Here is a 22,757-nt window from a genome sequence, read left to right as displayed (position 1 = left end):
GTGATGTGGCATGACATCCACGAAAGTTGTCGGTGTATACCTTGTTCAGGACGTAATGAATGTAGAACATTATTCTATGCTTGAACATTATAGTCATGGTATAGTATTAACGCGACACAATTACAAATACTTAATTTTTATACCGGATGGGACTCCGCCTCATTTCACATGTTCTGTCCGTGCGTTTCTCGACATCTATTTTCCAGAAAACAGGTTTTGGACGTCTGGCTCCCTTGAATAGCCAGCAAGGAGTCACTTTAATGGTGTTGCCTAATAGTTATGCACTTTTATTGCTAAATAGATAGAAAATTTGAACTGACATGGACAGGCACCCAACTTGTAAAAATATATTATTGGATTAAGTATTTTGAACGCCTGAAGAAATGGAATGATGGTCTATGTACATTCTTTTAAAATAAAACGCCGAAAATAGATACTAGAAGTAAAAATCAAATAAATAAATTACATTAATACGTATTTCTTTATTTTTTATTATTACTACTACCAACTTTGATTAATGTACACTGTGTACACTTTATGTATATATACAGTCATTTTATCATTACGAAATTTAGTACATAAGTGTACACACACAAAATTTAATAGTTCTATATAATGTATTATTCGTGGCAGAAAGAATTAAATAAAATTTTACATGAAAACTCAGATATATCAAAACAATGAGCAACAATAACTTATATCAAAAGTCATGAATCCATTTATCTAAACCACATTTTGTTTAAAGGAAAGAAATAAGTATGTTGTTCCAAAGCTGTCAATACTCAAGAAATTAACGCAGTTAATGGATTTAGTACTGCCAACATATATACATAAAAGAAACATCAAATATATATAAACAAGCAGTCAAAATTGCACAAAATCTCTACTCAAATATTTATTTGATATGTACTAAATTTAAACGACCAAAAATTTTTTTAAAAACTGGAAGATCTAGGCCTACTGTAAAAGTGGCCTCAAAAGTCGTACTAATGATATTGGTAACCGTATGACGTCGATGGTTGAAGCTCAGCTACGAACTGATTCATTGGGTTTATCACACTATCAATTGCTCTTCGGGTACGAAGTTCCATGGAATTGAGAGAAACTTCAACACAAGCACTTTAAAAAAAAAAAACATTATCCCATTAATACACGTTTACAACATTCTTCAGAAACATATTATAGTAATACTTTTATATCTGTAATAATAATAATTACAACACTTTTACCATCTTAACATAAGGGGCAAGTTAACCGAAAGGTAGAGTACTGGTAATCTTGTGGTCTCAAATACTTAGATTGAATTTCATAGATTACGTCCGAAGAAAATGACACTAGACCCTTACGAACTTCCTTAGATCTGACTCCATTTCCCTCCATTTTTGCAACTGATACGGTTGGGAACTGTACAAGAGTTATTCTCATATTTATATCGTAATTTTGCATCATATACGGTGTACGATCAAAACGTATCTACCGTACAGGAAACTTTGTAATTTTGAAGTCGCAAATTTGATATTTGATTTATATATTAAATCTAAAGCAATTTTAAAAGAAAGAGTTGGAAGTAGCACCATCTTGTAAACCTGAACCTATTTTGAAAAGAGAGATGGCAGTGCCACAGAAACTACAAATAAGCTTTGATGACAATCTGTGTTAGGTGTTTTGTCAATGTTTAAACTACAATACGTATGTCCCTACAACACGTCCATGTTTGCTGACATTCCTTGAATGAAAAACCAAGAAATAATTTATCGAAATCCCACTGAAATCAATAGGCTACAACAAACAAGAATATTTGAAAACATTCTGCAGATTTCTAGTAGCATGTAACTCATCCTACCCATCTTTTGTATAGGAAGTAGAAAAGGAAACCATTCATTTATTCGTAAATAGATGGAAATCTCAAGAAACAGTAAAAACACAGCTACTAGCAATGCCTATTATAAATTTTCATGACGCAGTAAAATTACCTTATGTTAATATATTCCTAGAAAATAGAGCTGAAAGTAAAACGAAACTGTAGCACTGTTACGCGTTTTGTAACCTTGCCTTTATTCGGCAAGTTTTTCTTTGTTAAGCAGGTATCTTAAAACAATTATCCTTTCAGAGTAGTATCTAAAAAAATGTTTAATTTTCTGTTATGTTTTATTTTTGTAATTAATGTCAAGTAGTTTTTGAGTGTCTAACAACAAGTAAATGTGGGGCAGTACTTAAAAGCAGCATGTAAACACTGATGTAAAATAAAATTTAAAGTTATTTATTTATTATATTATATTATATAGGGTGTTTCAAAACAACACCGACAACGTTTGGGAGGTGCTTCTTAACACTAAGATGGGACAAAAAGTATAGACCAACCTAGGTGCACAAATGCTTCCTTTTGGAGTTATAGACTGCTGAAAACATGAAAAAATTAACTTTAAGGGTCAATACCTTCAAAACTATGGGACCTACCGTAGTCGGGTCAAGACTTCACTTACGAACTAATATGTGCACTATCCAAAAATACATGTTTCAGAATCCTAAGATACTAACACAACAATTTTTATAGAGGCAATTTGGCTACGTTCATATAATCTAAAGTACTCACCATCTAACTAACTAACTCTATGGCCTATGGAACCCGGAGGTTCAGTGCCGCGTTCACAAAAGCTCTCCAATGACTTCTATCCTTAGCTAATTGCATCCAGTTTCTACTTTGTATTCCTATCTCTGCGAGATCCATCTTAATATTGTCCTCCCATCTGCGCCTAGGTCTTCCTAATGGTCGTTTTCCTATGGGTCTACCAGTCAAGACTTTGAAAGCGTTTCTACTTTCTTCCATTCTAGCTACATGACCTGCCCACCTAAGCCTCCTAGACTTGACGACCCTAACAATGTTGGGTAAACCGTATAAACTATGTAGTTCCTCGTTATGAAGCTTCCGCCATTCCCCATTCTCGTTCCTCTTGGGTCCGAATATTCTTCTCAGGATCCTGTTCTCAAATACTTTCAGTCTATGTTCTTCCCTCAGAGTAAGCGACCATGTTTCACAACCGTACAGAACAACAGGCATGATTATCGTTTTATATATTTTAAGCTTCAAATTCCTCGACAGAAGTCGCGACGACAAGAGATTTTGAACCGAATAGTAACACGAATTCCCTGCTTTTAGTCGACATTTAATTTCTTCGTGAATATGATTTTCGTCTGTTAATATTCATCGTAAATATTTGAAAGTATCCACTTTATCAAAAGCATTATTTAATATTTTAACGCCTCCACAATTTGCCGTATTACGGTCCCGACGCACTTCCATGTATTTAGTTTTCTCTGCATTTTCTTCTAAACCCATGTCCCTGCAAGCGTTTAATAAGATCTCTGCATTTATTTCTACTGTTCTCCTATCATCCCCTATTAAATTTACATCATCAGCATATGCCATAACCTGGTGAATGCCGTTCAACTCTAGGCCCTGGTTGCTATCTTTGAGTTTCCTTATGGCGTATTCCAGCACAAAGTTAAATAATAATGGCGACAACGCATCTCCTTGTTTCAGGCCATTTTCGACGTGGAAGCTCGTGGACAAAAATTTTCCTACCCGGACTTTACTTTGGGATTCACTTAAACATATCTTAATTAATCTAATTAGATTTCTCGGTATTCCAAGTTCTGTAAGAACGTTGTATAATGTTTATCTCCTAACCGAGTCGTAAGCCTTTCTAAAATCAATAAATAGTTGATGTTCCGGGGTATTGTATTCCCACTTCTTTTCGAGTACTCACCATCTACCTTTATAAAAACTGTTGCGGAAGTACAGCAGGATTCTGAAACTTGGATATTTGGATAGATACTAATTCCTAAGTCAAGTCTTAACCCGACTACGATAGATCCCATAGTGTTGGAACTGTGGATGATTAAAGTTCATTTTTTCATGCTTTCGGCAGCCCCTAACTCCGGAAAGAAGCATTTGTGCATCCAGGTTAGTCTATATTTTTTTCTTTTATCTCGGTGTTAGGAATCACTTCCCAAATGTTGTCGATGTTGTTTTGAAACACCCACTATATATAAAGTACGGGACAAGAATAAACGACCAAAAGTGCTAGTAGTTTTAATGGCATTTTTCGTCGTTCATTTTTGTCCCGTACTTTATCTATCTATCTATCTATCTATCTATCTATCTGTATACATACATACATACATATATATATATATATATATATATATATATATATATATATATATATATATATATATATATATATATAGTGATTTTGTATGAGCTTGTTTTTAAAACTAGAAGCCAAGACGAACTTAAGTGTCTATTCAAAGGTAGTAGTATACGTAAATTTTACTCTCCAAAGTTCATATCATTTTAAATATATACATTTAAATTTTCTAAAATAGTAAATGTTTATTTCTTTCATAATTTTGTTCAAGCTTAAGGTTAAAATCCGAAACTACCCTTTGCGTACACTACTGTTTAAACAAATCATTTTAAGCTAAATTTCGTAGCAATCCTAAATTTTGCCAGAAGTGAATTTTCTTAAATTCAGACATAACACTAAGTTTTCATATTATTAAAATAATGCTTACATATGCTAAAACAGTAGTATTCCCACCACGAAATGGCGAGTTAAATACGATTGTTTTAATGCACAGTTCTTAAAATTTTTAGTAGCCAAAATATGAAATTGCTGTAAACAGTAGTATGATCTTTACATTTACTGAAACGATTTATTCAATTGGAAGAGGTATTTATAGTGTAAGCAGGTTTCTATAAATAAAGTCTTTTGAGAAAAAGTGAAATTTTCAATCCGTTGTAACTTTGTTCTGATTCATTCGAAGTTCACTAGGTACTATGATGTTCTAGTACTATTATCTTAGTACTAGACAGTAATGTACTCTCAATATTCATTATCTCATATTTTTAAAGAAATCAATTTGATCATCTTAGGAAAAGTAGGATCGGTACGAAATTTAACTTCAAATAGTTTCTTGAGTCCTAATTTATAAATACAGGTAACAAATAAATCAGAATATCTTTATAGAGTAGCAATTTTAAGGACTTCTTCACATCAGTGTCGCATGTTTATTTTAAATACTAATTACAGAGTTACTTGTAAGACTTCTCACGAATTACTTGATACTACTTACAAAAGAACAGTACAAAAGAAAATAAGTTACAAAAGTGTTTAGCTGCTTTACTGAAAGAATGATTATTTTAAAGGTTTGTATTTAAAAGTGTTTAAAGAAAGAAAAAAACTCGAGTATGCTCAGTAAATTATGTTAAACGCATATCAGTGTTTCAAGTTTTACTTTACTTTCTGTTCTTATTATATTCTAACATATAAAAATTTCACTGTATTAGGAAGGTTGTAGCACTGACACTGCAGGTAAATATGATTTTACTTTGTTCTTCAGTTATTCAAACCTTTTAGAAACGAAGACCGGTTTTCCTCCCAACCTTCTAGGTAAAACATGCATAAAATGAAATACATCTTACTACATAATATTGGTGTGTTTTCAAATAATCTTGCTTTTACCTTGCTGGTTTCGGTACTCCATTAATTAATTTCCCCTTAGTTTTGGTTTCAAGGAAACTAACTGCACAAAAGCATGTAGTGCGCACACTCGAATTGGTGGCGAAACAATTCATAATTTGCGTAAAACATATCTGAAATCATTGCAGTTTATTTGTAGTTAAGTTATTGTTCCTAATCCCATCTCGTTCTAGATTTAAATTACAAATCATGTATCAAATTTGGGGATTAAAGTTACCGTATTTTCTTGTACGGAAATTACGTTTTCATTTACAACAAATTTGGAATATACATACAGAAATGTTACGGTTAAATTTCTACCTTTTTCTGTGGCAAAATGCAGGGAAAATGATCTTGATATAAAGGGAATTCATAAGGATCTAAAGTCATTGTTTGGACGTAGTTTCTGAAAGACAGTCTAGGCTTTTGTGAACAAAAGCGTATAAAATTCCCATAGTTCGACCCTCAGCCATATGAGTTTGTGGATAGCAAAATCATGTTCGTTACATTTCTTGGATTTCTATCATTTTCCTTCACATTTTCATTCTGCTAACTTTTTCACGAATAGTGAACTATCCTTGTCTTTTATCCTAAATCACTAAACATGGGACATGAGACTACAAACACCATTTCATGGCAATTCACCATCATAGCATACATAGGAATTCGCCGTAGCAAATACATACCTTTCTCGTTCACTGTTTTCTAAATTAAAATTTGAAAAGAAAAATATAACCCATTTTATTGATCACGTTCCTTTTATGTTAAAGCAAACAGTGCTCATATTGCCCAAATCGTTCAAAAAATATTATTAGAGAAAGTGAAAATAATGTAATTTGGAGGAAACAGAGCTATTTTGTAAAATACTTATTCCCCTTAATTTTTCTCCGAGCGAATATGGCAGGATTGTTGCCGTTTACACTCCTTAATTCTAAGGTTACTAATTCAAACCTTATGACTAGCCATCCCGATTTAATGGTTTACAGGGATCTTTCCTTGCCTCGCACAACGAATGATGGAATGGCATGTTTTATATATAGTTTCTGGTTAATTCATTCCCAAAATGTTTTCTTATGTCTCATTATCAATTGCCTTTTCCGCTGTGTCTGGTACTCGAGGCAACTCAATTAGGTTTACGTGTATTAGGGTCTACACTTTCTAGAATTTAGCACATACAGGAAGAGTCTAGTCAGAACTGACATCTTTATTTCCCACATTTCATGAAGTTTCCATTTCTTACAGAGGATGGTTGAACCTCTGAGTCACATTCGAATAAAGGTAATACAATAAATATGTTTCGTCCCCATTAGAAATCGAACCGGGATTGGCGCGTTAGTAAATTGGGGACTTATAAACCACGAAATCGTGGCTCTTCAAAGGGGATATAACACTGAAACAGTATCATTTGAATGACTTATCATTATATGTACAGTTCTTCTTATAGAAAATCTTTTTCTATTTTATTTATAGAAAACTATCTATGTTGTCTACTCCACTTTTAAAGAAATGTTCGAAAAGTAAATTGCTTTGAATAGCATGTACTTCTTGGGTTAATTTACATGCAACACTGACTAGGCTTAATAATGCCACTATTTATTGTATGTATGTTAGGAATAACTAGTTTCAAGCAGGACTGAATTAAGCCATCTAGTGGCCCGGGGATACAAAAAGTATGTGACCCCTGCTGACCTCACGGAATACATTTCTATGAAAATGCAGTGGGAGAGTTAAGGGAATATGTTTCGTATTTTTGGTCATATTTTATTTTATGATGATGATAGTATCTTCATGATACCTTTTAGATAGCCAGTTGAGATTTTAATTCGATTGGAGGCCCCTGTCTATCTGGAGGCCCGGGGTTACAATCCCCCTGAGCCCCTCCCTTAATCCGGCTCTGGTTCCAAGTATGAGTCTTCGATATTGTGCTACCAGTATAAATATTCATCGCTGGAATCACGAATAATAAGATTATGATTATTAAGTGTTCTGTCTGTCGACATTTTAAATTTTTGTTAATATATTTTCCCAAGTTTTTAATAAGGAAACCGATCTAATGGTATAATATAAAACAAAAAGTTAAATTGTGAAGTTTATTATTAACAGGCCTACTCTACAAAACATATTGAAGGTAAGGTAATAAGAAGGAACCGAACATGGAAAATGTTTGCTTTTTGTTTGTGGTTTAGCTTCCCCGACAATCTGAAATATTATTCTTTTAATAACTAACATTACAAATGTGAATCGTTTATTTTAAACTATTTACTACTAATAGTACCATTATTATTTCTATTCTTACAACAAATTATAAAATATTTTAAAGTGTATTTCTAAAGCAAAGTTACAATTGAGTAAATTTATGATCTTACTCTTTATAGCAAGTTGTACTAAAGAATTTACTTGTACATTGTAATAATTTAGATTTAGTTACTAATTTACACTGAAATCAAAAGCCATACTTTAACAATATGTATCATTTTAAGGTTTTAGAAAATTATTTAGTTTAAGTTATTTTAACTAACAGTCCAGTTACCATATCATTCCTCATGAAAGGACCTATCCGGTTTGCCATAAAGACCAAACTGTGTCACGTCATCAGGTCAAAAATCATGTTGCGTGGTAAATCGAGTTAAATTCCAAATCCAGATGTGAGATATTTCAATCATGTAACCTCCGCGCGGGGCGCCTGGGTAATTCGCAGAAAATCCGTATACTTTATTATTGATTTTGCTCAAACAACTTGACTTTTGGCAATGTTGTAGCCATATTTACCTTACGTGTTATACATAGTTTTTAAGCTCTTTATTATGTCTTTGCATTAAGCTTTCAATTAGCCATGCACTTATTATAGTTTTTGAGATATGTGGACGACTTAATTTTTTCCACTGATTTTCCATTAAGTTTAATGTTTATGTTTCGTGATGTTTTACTATGTTCCATTCATTTTAGGATAATTTGATTTTCGAATATAGAATCTACATACTCTCATCTGCATTTGGGCTGAATTTCAGCCATCTCCCTCTTTTGGTTTTTGAGATAAGGGGAGGAATTACTTGTTTTTCATTCGTTTTCAATTGGCATTATCGTTAATGTTTCAAGCTCTTTTATGAGTAAGTTCCATCCATTTTAGGACAATTTGCTTTTAGAATATAGTATTTACAGTTTATTCTACATTTGAGCTTAATTTCAACCATCTCCCCCAAAGTGTGTTTACATCATTGCAACCGGATATTCCCTTTCTTCTATTTCATACGTACTTGCAAGTGTAATTGGACTTTCAGGCAACGTACTAATTTTAAAAAAGAACTCTAGATACAAAAAGAGACAATTGTAGAAAGGAGTGATCATAATACCTAGACACAACGGAGATCGTAGATGCTCTTTCATCTTCTTGATCGTAGTCATTCCTAAAGTATTCTCTTTCATTGTAGAGCTGAAATTTTAAAAAAGACTGTTCTGGTGTAGTATTTAAAACAAAACCATAAAAGAGCAATGTTATAAAATAAATAATTAATGAAATATAAATATAGTATGAGCGATTTCACATACGCAAACATACATAAAACTACTTAATAAAGCAGTCTAAACTGAAAATGGAACTTGCGCTCTAAATATCGAAAACTTTTCGAGTTTGAATCAAGTAATAATATGTCTATGAAGTTATTTACCGTGGAATCCTATTCAGTTGCAGTAAAATTTCAGTTCCATCAGAAAGCTCAGTGGTCAAATTTAAATTTTATGTTAATTAGTAGAATGTAAATTTGTTCAAAACGAAAATTTTGTTCAATTATTAAAATTTTATTTGGAAGAGTTTTATTGATATAATCTACTTTCCTACTGACTAATGGGCAAAAGTAAAAATTTGATATCTGAAACAATACCACAATTATGTTTGCAATTTTACACATATTACCAGCAGGCGGTCGGCTCTATACTGAAATATGTCAAGATCAGTGAATGATTCCATTGGTCTTTCTTCAACAATCTCCGGGTCACTGAAATTAGTATACAGGAGATTAGTGGAAATTATAAATGTAGTTTCTAATCTCACAGAGAACAAAGATATTTTTTAAAAAAAAAATAGCATTTAAAATAAAATATTGGCATAAATAAAAAATAACAAAAGTCAGTGAAGTAAGTTCCATATTGTAAAAGTTCACCATGTACATGTCATCTCATACCATAGAAAGACGTTCACGGTGGGTTCAACACACCACTTGTTTGGCCACTAATGCAAATGACATTGAATTCCAATCTTTTTTTTAAGCTAAACGTTGCTTTCCAGCACCAAATCTATATGAAAATTCAAATCGGTAAGCCTTTAGAAAAGACATTTTTAGGAAGAAAGTGGGAGGAAAACACAAAGTACCATCATCAGAAGATGAAATAAAAAAAATGAGTAGATTGGCTTGTCGCAGAATATAATCCACCGGCAAGCGTTTGTTCCTTTCTCCAGAGATACATCTTCCACTTTCTCGAACCTGGAGAGTGTATTGCTTCATAATTGATGATTTGAGGAGACAGGTGTAACTCATAGGATTCACCACTCTTCTCCCCTCTTTTCTCTACTTCCTTAACCACAACAAATAGCACTGAAGGCATCGGAATTCTACTGCGTTGGAAGACCAACCACTGGTAAAATGCAAGCAAGATTTGAAAGACATGAGAAAAAGGTGCTATAATGCATTGCCTTGAGAAGCTAAATCTAAGAAAATGACAATATTTGAGAGTTCCGATCCAGCTCTTTAGTATGCTGAGAGAAATGATAGATCGCTTCGACCATAATTTTCTACCTAATCTGTTCACATATGGTCCAATACTTGTATAGTGATTTTGCACCCCAACCACAGTAAAAGTTTCATCTGTTGGTATTATATTCACCTTTAATAAGATCAACGACAACGTACATCTCACTACTTCCAAATAATTAACTTTGTATTACTTATTTTTGAGTGATCTTAATAAAGAGAAGCCATGCATTTAATTATACAAAGAGTTAAGTTCCATTTATGTAGAGTATATGGTCCTAATTAAATACAATTGCTGGTATACTGGTTTTACCTGTAAAACGTTGACTACAATACTTGCGAAATATTCAGCTGCTCTGAACTTGAATTTCATTTTTGGATAAAGATATTTCTATGTTCGTTCTTTTCAAACTCCCGAAGTCTTTAACTTATCGTCGTCATGATTATGCCCTTGAAGCTAAAGGAAACTAATAATTAACTAATGAGAATGATTATGGATTGGGAAATGAGAGAGAAAACGGGAGAACCCAGAGAAAACTCGTGGACATAATGTTGTCCACAAAACATCACATGGGTTGCTATAAAACGAGGAACTCCTTACGCCAAGAGTGAGCACTCTACTACTTTTTCATGACTTTTTATTAACTAATAGAACTTGTATGTAATATTTGCAATATGGTCATCCATACTGAACTTATGGCACGTGCTTAAATTTGATTCACGAGTTATCAGTGGGAGAGCGTGGAAATTTGAACGCAACGACGACATACCAGCAGATTTGCTCAACGAACTACGAGACAATGCAATGAAAGTATTGAATTTACTCATTAACAATATTTACCTGAGTGGAGAATAGCCAAAGGATTTTCTTGATGTCACAATGATTGCATTACCCAAGAAAAAGCAAGCAAAGAATTGCAGCAATCACACAACCATAAGCCTTATTTCCCACACTGGAAAAATCATTGCGCGTATACTGAACAGGCGACTGGAAACTAAGATAGAAGGTATGTTAGAGGAAGATCTATTTCAATTTCAGAAAGGAAAAGGCACTAGAGATGCTATTGGGTTGATGAGAATATATCAGAACGCGCTTTTTGATGTAAAGGAAGACATGAGTTTGTACTTCATCGACTGGCGAAAAGCTTTCGACCGGGTTAATTGGACGAAACTTCTGAAAATACTTAAAGAAATTGAGTTTGAACTGGAGAGACTGACGACTCATTCGCAACCTGTACACAGGACAACGAGTAAAGTTGCACTTGAATGACGGAGATACCAATAGTGTGGAGATTGGAGGAGGAGTCAGACAAGGATGTAGTATGTCGCCACAATTATTAAACATTTACAGTGAATGATTAATGAAGGAAGCATTAATGGGAATTGGAGATTTCAAGATTGGAGTGTAGATCATTAACAAGATCAGATATGCGGATGATACGGTTATCGTAGCTAGAACAGAAAAAGGACTACAGGATATGATTGACAAAATAATTGACACTGGGAAAGTATATGGAATGAAAATCAACATCTAAAATCAAGAGTTATGAGAATATCCTGTAGAAACGCGCCGTTACGTGTCAGAGTAGAACAGAAAGAACTTGAAGAGGTCGATCACTTCAAGTATCTCGGAAGTATTTCGACTATACATGCTTTGTGTACAAGTGAGATCAGGTCAAAAATTGCTATAGCCAAAAAAGTACTCAACAAGAAAAAAAAAATCACTGTTAGCTAGCAGACTTAAGGAAGAAGTTGGTCAAGAGCTACGTATATTTTTAGTATTGGACTTTATAATTCAGAGACTTGCACATTACGGAAGTTAGAGAAGAAATATTTAGAGAGCTTCGAAGTGTGGTATTGGAAGAAGATGCAGAACATAAAACGGACAGACAGAGTAATAAATGAAGATAGTTTGAAACAGGTAGGAGAGAAGGGGACGCTTCTAGCCAACATCCTTCGTAGTAGAGAGGCTGGTTGTATTGGACACGTGTTACAAAGAAATTGTATTCTTCATACCGCGATAGAAAGAAAGATGGAAGGAAAGCGAGGAATAGCCTGAACATAACTGATCAATGATTTGAAAAATAGAAGAAAATATTGAGAATTTAAAAGAGGAAACTGAAGATCGAGAAATGTGGAAGAAACATTTCCAGGCCCAAATCATAATGAAAGAAAAATCCCAGGACCTGGCAAAAGGCAGAATTAATAATAATAATAATAATAATATAGTAAATATTTCATTTTTCATGTAGGTCGACGTTTTATAGAATCTCGGTGCTTGAAAAGACTCTAAATCATTGTAAATATTAACAACAGCAAAATTAGCAACAATAAAAACATACAATTTATATATATATATATATATATAGAGAGAGAGAGAGAGAGAGAGAGAGAGAGACAGAGACAGAGAAAGAGAGAGCAGTTTACATATAAGTCAAGTAATAAAAGAACAAGTGAAATATGTCTAGTCGTAAAAAGTATTCTTCATTAAGTTTTTTACTTTTATTTTTATTTTAGTATTTTTTTAAAGATCCATTAATTGTTATTTGAATAGCATTTATTATAATTTTGTTAACTCCAATAATTTAAAAGTCCTATTGAGCCTAACCGGGGAACAAAAACCTCTAGAACATAGTATTTCATCCGCTCATACTGCAGGTCGATGTTTCCATTATGCCAAATTTGATCCCTATCGGTCCTTTTACATACATATGAGATTTTGGTTTCGAAAATATGATGCAAAATTTGACAGCCTATAACTCGGAAACCCATATCCTGCACAACATGTCACACATCTATATAGCAGATCAAGATCTACCATTACACCTGTTTTGATTCCGATCAAATGTGTTCAACTGAACTCGTATGATATATAGTTTCCTTGATTTTTCAGGCAAAAATGACTTTAAGAACAAAGAGAAAAATGTAATAATCTTGCATATATACATACTTTACTATTTACCTTATAGCTCATTGTGCAACTAGGTAACATACGATAGATTATATATATATATATATATATATATATATATATATATATATATATATATATATATATATATATATATATATAGTGAAGGCATGTCATTGATTTATTTAAAAAGATATTATTTTGGTAAAGGAAAGTATATTTAATAAAATTGAATGTTAAGAAACTAAGTGTTATCACGTAACGTAAACACGTGTGTGTGTTTATGTGTTGACATCAATGTTGTGTGTATGTAATGAATGTTCTACGGCTAGACGCTTGGTCGTCGATTTGTAAGATATTGTAATTTGTATTTGTAATGTTTTGAATTGTCATCAGATTGTCACATTGTAACATTGACACACTTTGACTGTGATATAATCGTTGAGTTCGCAGAAATTTGTAAGTCTGAGAATTTGATCACGATGTAATTCGGGTGAAACCAACGTTTTACCAATAGCTGAAATATACAGAAAGTCGACGAGAATGAATTCCAAGATGTCTGGAATCTTCGTATAAAACCTTATAGTTTTAGAGATTGAGAGATTGGAAGGATCAGTCTCTGGGGAGCAGTCTTCGAGCATTTGTCTCAGAGTTGAGTATAAGAGATCATCGTACGTTGAGCAGTAACATAGTTGCTCATGTCACAGTAGTCACTTCTCTGTGATTCGAAGTCCAGTATTAGATCAGGAGATCTAATAGTTCAACAGACCATTATAGCAGATAATGGTACACAATAGTCAACCATTCTAGACTATTGGCAGCCATACAGAGATCGTCCAGAACATCGATAGCAGTTCCAGTCATCAGCTGTATAAAGGTACGTGTATCTCAGCTATGTTTGAGTTCATCGTGGTTAACTTCCTAGCTGCTTAAAGATATGTGATCTTGCGATTATATTCAGTCGACGATCAATCACAATAATACACAAGCTTAATGAAAATACACAGTTTTAGTTCAAAGTCATTTAATGTGGTTTCTTTCCGTCATCCTGTACCTACTCATTCTAGATGGTGAGTAGCAGCGATCTTCGACCGTCATTTTACATGTCATCCCCATGCTATATAGGCACGACGGTGGAAGGTTATTATGGTAGAGATGCTGGTTTTTGTAGCGATTCCAGGGCAGTTTTACGGTGGAGATATTTTGGTTCGATTCCCGAACAGTGCTAAAAATAGGTCGCACCAAACTTATGGTGAAAATAGCTATGACTCGAATCCCGAAATGGAATAATTTTAGTGTTAAGAAGATATTTTATTAGGTTATGGTTAAGTTCGGTTTAGATTTAAGTTATTTAGTATGTTAAGAGTTTGTATTATAATCGTTCACCACTCAAAGACGAGATATGGTTCGGATCTCGAATGACTAAAGGCAATTGACTCAAGTAGAAAAAGTAATACGTTAACCCTCACCACCCACCCTCACTTCGTAATTAAAGTTGAATTAAGTATTAAGTTAAATGAATGAAAGAACTGTGTTGACTAGAGCACAGAAAGCGAGTAAGGGAATAAATATTGATGTGAATTTATTTGGTGTGAGGACACCAGAAAGACAAAATACTGCGTGTAGTCACGATAAAGTCGCGAGTCCTAAAATTGTTTTGAGTAAAGAACCAGTTTTTAATTTCCCAAGTAGTCCGGTGACGAAATCTGTATCGGAAGACTTTCCTTCAATCATAAATTTAGATCCGAAATTAGTAAATAGTGAAAATAAGAAGTTTACGATGGCGTCTAACATTACGTTTTACGCAGATATTAATAAATTGCCTAAATTCGATCTCAAGAACGATAATGACATCGTGTCGTTTTTCGATGAATTCGACGATGCTTGTCAAATGGCAGGCATCGCCGAAAGCAAACGAAAGGAGTTACTGCCCAATATTTTCAAAGGAGTAGGGAGGCAATGGATAAAGTTGTTCCTGAAACGGAGAAACATGGCAGAAATACAGTATAAACAATTGCAGTCTGAAATAGTAGACGAGTTTACGAAATCTAATGTAACTATAGACATTGAAGATAGAATTAAGGAGCGGTTACAGCATGAAGACGAAGCTGTAATTAATTACGTTTATGACATGCTCGTTCTTTGTGAACGACTAGATTCAAAAATGAATGATATCAAGAAGATAGGTATTATAGTTGGAGGTCTACATCCATACTATATGGAAAAGGTAGGAACGCGTGAATATTCTAGCTTAGACAAATTCGTGGAGGATTTGCAAAAGATAGAAAAGAATAAGTGTAAAATAGCAAAGCGTGTAAAAAAGGAATCTGGCAAAGTTACAATTAAAGATCTTGTAAAGAAAATTAGAGAGCAGGTAGAAGATGAGGAGAGCGGATCTGATTCAGATCATGTGGTTGTAAGAAAACATAAAGAAGAAAGTAAGATTAAACAGGAACCTCCGAGTATTACACAAATCGCGGAATTAGAAAAGAAAATAGACAAATTACAGTTAGCATTGTCGGCAAAAACACAAGACGACGAGAAACAAGAGAATAACGCGAGAAAACAAGGGAAAAATCAGTATTATAGGAATAATAAGCAGAATAGAGGTGGTTATCGAAATAATTACCGTGGAAATGGAAATAGAAATAAGAATTGGCACAGTAATAGTGATAGGAATCAAAACAACAATAGAGGTAATAACCGTTATTACAGTAAGCGTGGTAATCGAGGAAATTTTTGGAGAAACAATAGAGGACGTGGTCAGCAAGGAAACTGGCAAGGGAATTGTCAGAATTCGTGTTGTCACCAGTCTTATAATTTCGAAAACCCGAATCAGCAGAGATTTGTGCAAGTGGTACCAGCACAAGTAAATGGTACTACTTATTATCAAACACCAGGCTCGAGTAATTTAAACGGAACACATCTGTAAATGGGAGAGGCGCATTTACAGGCAACCGAAAGGTCCGAATAAGAGAAATAATTGCCTCAGTGAATTTAGACAACAACATGGTATATTTACCATTAGAAATAGATGATAGAAAGATCGAAGCGTTACTCGATAGTGGGTCGCAAATTTCAATTATAAACGAGAAATTAGTGCCACCGAGTGCAAAAATAATCCCACAACAAACTAAGATCAAAGGGATCACGCAGAACACGCTGGTAATTAACAAATTAGCCATAGTTAAGTTCAAAATATTAAATCAAACGTTTCATCAGGCTTTTAGAATAATAAAAGACTTCCCATATCAAATGTTGATTGGGAATGACTTTTTGCAAACACAAAATTGTAGAATTGATTATGGAACTAGTAAAATTATTGTTCAAAGATTTGGGAAACCCATTAAACATTGTCGAAACGATCAGGAAACCAGAACAGTTTCTGATAATGTTGCAATTAGCATTAAATCAAGTTTAAAGCCAAAATGGGTTCTTGGTCATAGGGTGAAATTGTTACCAAGAACTAGGACAACTGTCGAGGTTAACCTAGTTAATTCTTGGGAGAACAATGAATTTCTATTAGAGCCAGATAAGCTATTAGAGTCTCAATATAACATATTTGTACCTAGAGTAATTTTGTCGAATGAAAATAAGTGTTTAGAAGTTATCAATCCGTCAAATAAGACGATCATGTTGACAAAAAATTTAAAAATTGGTGATGCAGAAGCATGCATGAATGAATCGGAATTAAGAAAAGAAGGATTATTAGAGGATGAAATTGAAGAAGTGTTAAAGGCGAGAAAAAACTACGATAAATCACGGTTAAAATTTGGCAAGAATACTAAACCAGAAATCAAAAAGAAATTAGAGAAATTGTGCTACGATTACGCAGATGTTTTTGCGTGGCGAGAAAACGAATTAGGAAGAGTCAAGGGAGTAGAACACAAGATAGAGTTGGAAACGGAAGTTCCGTTTCGACGTCAACAGTATCCAATACCGATAGCCATGAAAGATAAAGTGAAAGAACAGATAAACATTTTACTCGAACAAAACATCATCGAGGAAAGTAATAGCTCGTATAACTCACCTATGTTGTTCGTAAAGAAGCCAAACGGATCGATTAGGGCCTGTTTGGACTGTAGAATGCTGAATCGGCATGTACGGTTCCATTCCGTGGCGTTGCCGCCTATCCATCAAATTCTTACAAGTATGGGTGGTCACAAATACTTCAGTGTGTTGGACATTAAGAGTGCCTATCATACGGTATCAATTTCTAAGGATTCTAGGAAGTATACTGCATTCAATATCCCTGGCGTAGGAGCGTATCAATACTCTAAGCTCCCAATGGGTTACATTCAGTCGCCCGCTATATATACAAAAATCATGGCAATGACATTAGCTAACGTTCATCCGGAGGCGGTGTCATTTTACATGGATGATATATTTATATATTTAAATAATCAGGAGAAAATGGTATCTGTGTTACACTCAGTCTTTCAAAGGTTAAGGAAATATGGGTTAAAGTTATCAGTAGAGAAATGTCACTTCATGGAAGAGAAGGTAATGGCTTTAGGTCACATTGTGAGCGAAGCTGGTTACGAAATCAGTCCTAAAGTGATTCAAGCAATAAAAGCTTGTAAGCCACCTACAAGCGCGAAAGAGTTGAAATCATTCCTTGGTTTGACTAATTATGTGAGGAAATTTTGTAAAAATTACGCGGAAATGACATCTAATTTTCAACAATTATTAAGAAAAAACCAGAAATTTGTGTGGACGGAAGAACACCAACTTAGTTTTGAAAAACTAAAAGAATCGTTGATGAGTGCACCTTTATTGGCACCTTTCCGTGAAGAGCTGGAAACTAGAGTGTATACGGATGCATCTACAAAATCAATAGGGGCTGTACTAATGCAGAAACAATCGAATGGAGAGTGGACACCTATAGCGTATTATAGTAGAGTATTGAGACCAAACGAAACACGAAGACATATAGTGGAACTAGAAATTTTGGCCGTGGTTAGTGCTTTCAAAGCATTTAACTATTATTTGTACAATAAAGAATTTGAGCTATACACTGATTGCAGGTGTATAAAATACCTTCAAACAACGCCAAAATTATCGCCGAAACTGTTACGGTATAGTCTAGAGATGGCGCAGTACCAGTACACGCCAGTACATTGTCCAGAAGAGAAAAATCCTAGCGATGTATTATCAAGAAACACGAACATCCAACCAACTGATGAAGACATCGATCTAGATGCATTACCAGTCAAGATGGAAGACCTTGAAGTCAACATCACGTTCGACGAAGATGTGAATGTGGCTGAGTTGCAACGGAAAGACCCTTTCTTCGGTTCAATAATGAAGGCTATAGAACATCCGGAAGAAGCAGATGAAAAAGCAGAAAAACAGGCACGCTGGTATGAGATTAAGGATGGAAAACTTTTCAGAACTCAGAAAATGGCTAATGGGAAGAGATTCCTATTATGCATTCCTTTTTCTTTGCGGGAACAAGTTTTTAAAAACTTGCATTGTTCGATATACGGAGGAGGACATTATTCCTACACCAAGTGTTATAATCGAGCATTGAAATCCATCTATTTCCCAAACATGAAAAGATTTTTTCAAGAGAAGGTCAGCCAGTGCATCAGTTGCCAAATCCTGAAACGTAAAGCTGGTAGGACACCACTGCATCCGCAAACATACCCGAGTTATATGCCATTCCAGCATGTAACTATGGATGAGATTGGGCCGTTTAAAAGATCGAAGAATCACAGGAATAAATATGTTATTGTATTTGTTGATAGCGCTACTCGATACGTAATTGCAAGAGCAGTTCCTGCTATAACTTCTGAAATTATAGCAGAAGCAATTTTTGAAGAATTAATTACAAAACATGGGATTCCTGAAATTCTTGCGATGGACCGGCACAGCACACACCGGAGCCGAGTGATGGAAGAGATGGCTGAAAGGTTTGGTATGCGGTTAAATTTTGCCAATACAGATGCCCATTACCAGATTGGAACATCGGAGAGAGCCATCGGGTCAATTCAACAAATTATGAAGCACTATATAGACCGTGAGTTTACAAACTGGGACGAGATCTTACCTTCAATTGTGTTTACCATGAATACACAGATTCATGACGGGACAAAATACTCGCCTTACTATTTGCTTACAGGGCGTGAACCCAGAACGTTCTTGGAACAGGATCTGGACATACCTTGTGAGTATGTGGAAAACGAAGAGCGGATACGAAATGTGAAGGAAGCAAGGAAGGTCGCGTACCAGAATTTGCAGAAGCGGTTCAAATCCCAAAAGAAACAAATTGAGAAGAAATTCTCTCAACCAAACTTCGACGTGGGACAAAAAGTTTGGATTCGTGAAATGCCAAGAGCAGGCATTCCGGCTTGTTTTGGAAAGCGATATAACATTCGAGGAGTGATAGTGCAAAAGTTGAATAATAACTCATATAAAGTGAGATACGAGACTAAGAAAGGACAAGAGAAGACAGATTCTGTTGACATAAGACGTTTGAAACCATTTGTAAGTGCAAATGACGAAGATTCGGATAGACCAGAAGAAGAATCGGATTTAGACAGTGATGTCTAATGAAAAAAAAAAACAACGCGTGGGAAAAACCAAAAAGTTTTTCAAAAGGACTACATCACGACGAAAAAAAAAATTTTTTTTGCAACTACGAAAACACGAATAAGTTTTTAGTAAAAGTTTAATATTTTTTTTGTTGTTAGGTATCTGCAAACAAGATGTTTTTGTCAGTGAGACAGCGAGGTGGACCGCTGTTTATCAACAAAAGTCCGTGTACCCGAAATCAAAGTAAATGTTGATTTCCATCAAAAAATCCCTTAACTGGCAAAAGTATATTGTTTACAGAGCATAAAGTGACTAGGAAATTAGAGAATTTTTTTTAAATTAGAGAGATATCTAGTAAATATATTTAAATTGGTAAAATAATCCAAGGTACACATACAAAGTAAAATAAATAAATGAAAACATAACTGGGATTGTCGTCCATTGGTTTATCGACGTATAATTTAATCCATAATAAACAATTGTCTCAGTCTATTGATAAGTTAAGTAAGCATGAGAATGTATTAACTAATGAAATTAAAAATCTAAAAGAATCATTTAATAATGAGATAACAGTAGTCCACGGGATAGTCGTAAAAGTGCAACAGGTGTTGCAAGATTTTAAAAATAAAATTCAGGAGCTATACTGTTATTTACAGCAATCCCAACGCAGGATAATGGCAAACTTGTTTGTTCATCTTGTACAGGAGAGAGTAAATAAAATAGTAAATAGCATTTTAAATAATGAGTTAACATATCATATATTATCTAATGCTGATGTTAAAAAGTTAATTAATTTTCATGATGTTTTGAAAAATACTATTTATAGGTCAGACATTGGAATGTTTTACCAAATGTCTAGCGTATATCTAGTAAAATACCATTACGAAGATAATAATGTTGATTTAATAATAAAGACTCCGATAATATATGATACTAGCATTTCAATAATGTATGACGTTACATCAATGGGCTACTTAATAAATAACACAAGAATATTTTATCAATTACCAGAAGCAGTCTATTTGGCTGAAGGTAAATTTCACTCATTGGATAAAAGTAAATGCGAATTTAAAAGTTTTCTATATTTTTGTGAGAGCATAACTATGGACCATGAATCGAGATGTTTGAATAATATTATTTTAAATAAATCTCTAGGAGGATGCCAGCAAAATTCGGAAAAAATTTTTGGGGAATGTGATATTCAGATATACACACGCTGGTGTGATGTATTCTTCTATTGAAGAAGCGTACATGACAAAAGTGGGTGTACATCAAGAAGTTACTTCAACAAAACTTGATCAAACCAAAGCTAAATCAAATTTCATAAACTATGATAAATTTGATAATATAATAATTGGAGAGCTGGTCATTCCATCCAAACGGATAATTCAGATTCAAAATAAACACATTAAATTGATCGGTAATTGGACTGAGAGACAAATAAATTTCACCTTGCATACGCAAGAGCTAAATAGTTTAACTGAAAAATTGTTAAAATTGGAAGTCGATACTTCGATCCCAGAACTACATTTAAAAACAGACTATATCATGTATGTAATTTTTGGAGTAATAATATCATTAATTTTGACAACAATATTGTTATTAGTACTGTATTGTAAGCTGTATAGAGCAATACGGAAGTATAAAATTCAAAATCAGGAATAATAATAATAATAATAATAATAATAATAATAATAATCATAATAATAATAATCATCAGAAAGTAATAATAAAGGAAGCGTAGTATGTAAATCAATATCGTATGTGCCTTGGGTTATGAAAAAAAAAGTTTTTACATTTATGGATATGGAGAAGAATGGAGTTTATTTTAAAAAAAAATATCTAAGTTGCAATAAAACCTGAAAAGGAATATCGAATGAACATTTAAAACAATTGGTAATATGTAGACATACTTACCTACAGCAAGAGGTAGTTGTGGGTTGAAAAGCTTTTGGTTGTCATCCTAGATAAAACTAGGATTGGTCTAGTTGAGTCGGTGAAAACGATTAAATCGTTGAAAATATAAAATGGTTACGTAGAGCTAGTACGGCAAAACTCTTTGTTTTTGGTAGAAAGAAGCAATAGAAAATAAGCATAGATAATAGATCATCATAGACAAGCATAGATAAAAGCATGTAAATAGATAATAGCTAAGTTAAACAACATCAGAATATTAGTGAAATCAGTAGCTTCAAGCTATAGAAAACAAAAGCGAAAAGAAGAAAAGTAGAAAAGTTGTCTATTAGTAAAGCTAGATAAATAGACAAATCATAGATAAAGTAGATACTAGTGTTATAAACTAGTTCAAGTAAGCTTACAAATCTACAATAATAAGTTGTTAAAAGTACGGAAAAAGTACGAAAAAGTCGTTGAAAAGAAGTAAATAGTTTTAATAGAAAAGTAGGAAAATCATAGATAAGACACGAGAAATAGTCGCAAATAGAATACAATCATAATGCATCATATCAATAATCAACGTTAAGTTGTATGAAAACACATTATTTTTATCAAAATTCATTTTCTAAATTCACGTTTTTTTTTTAAATGAGAGAGGAATTATTGATTCATTATTATTATCAAATGATCAATTGGTATATAGATTATTTGTATTATAATAAGTTATTGTATTTAGGTTATGAGTATCTTTGATATTCATGAAGATACTGTACTCTGTTGAGTAGTTTTCTGTTTACTACTTACGAGACGATTGAATCCTGGCGAGGCTCTGTGCGCTCATGCAAGCAGAGAGCGGTTGCTAAGGGGCGTGGTTTACGAGAAGATGGCCGCCAGCGTAGCAACAAGTCCCACCCACGGGAGACTAGCTACTTGTATTCACAATGATTTTGATGCTTTATGAATGAATTCTAAGGATAGAGAGTGTTGGAATGTAAAAATTAGATAGATTAAACATCAATAAAGATAACTGTACCTACAAACAACGTTAAAACTAGTAATAAAGTGTATTTAAGAGCTGAAATATGCACGAAAATGTAGGATTTTACGACTTTGAAAAAAAAAAAAAGACAATAACAGCGTCAA

The 22,757-nt window shown here is 33.7% G+C and overlaps 1 protein-coding gene across 2 annotated transcripts in view; it reads right to left on the bottom strand.

Annotated features, from left to right (window-relative positions):
* Positions 1 to 507: 507 nt before the first annotated feature.
* Positions 508 to 22,757, bottom strand: part of LOC145674596 (uncharacterized) — a 45,040-nt gene continuing 22,790 nt past the window's right edge. For both annotated transcript variants that reach the window (XM_081744813.1, XM_081744814.1), the window contains 3 exons: positions 9,436 to 9,517; positions 8,876 to 8,955; positions 508 to 1,119 (listed from right to left, as the gene is read on the bottom strand). In XM_081744813.1, coding sequence (XP_081600939.1) covers positions 987 to 1,119; positions 8,876 to 8,955; positions 9,436 to 9,517 — 295 coding nt within the window. In that variant the 3' untranslated portion in view covers positions 508 to 986. The remainder of the gene's footprint in view (positions 1,120 to 8,875; positions 8,956 to 9,435; positions 9,518 to 22,757) is intronic.

The sequence above is a fragment of the Thermobia domestica genome, chromosome 17 (genome assembly GCF_964235325.1).
Source record: "Thermobia domestica chromosome 17, izTheDome1.hap1.1, whole genome shotgun sequence".
NCBI lineage: Eukaryota > Metazoa > Arthropoda > Insecta > Zygentoma > Lepismatidae > Thermobia > Thermobia domestica.
Note: the sequence above shows the minus strand (reverse complement) of the source record. Positions and strands in the feature narration are given on the sequence as shown.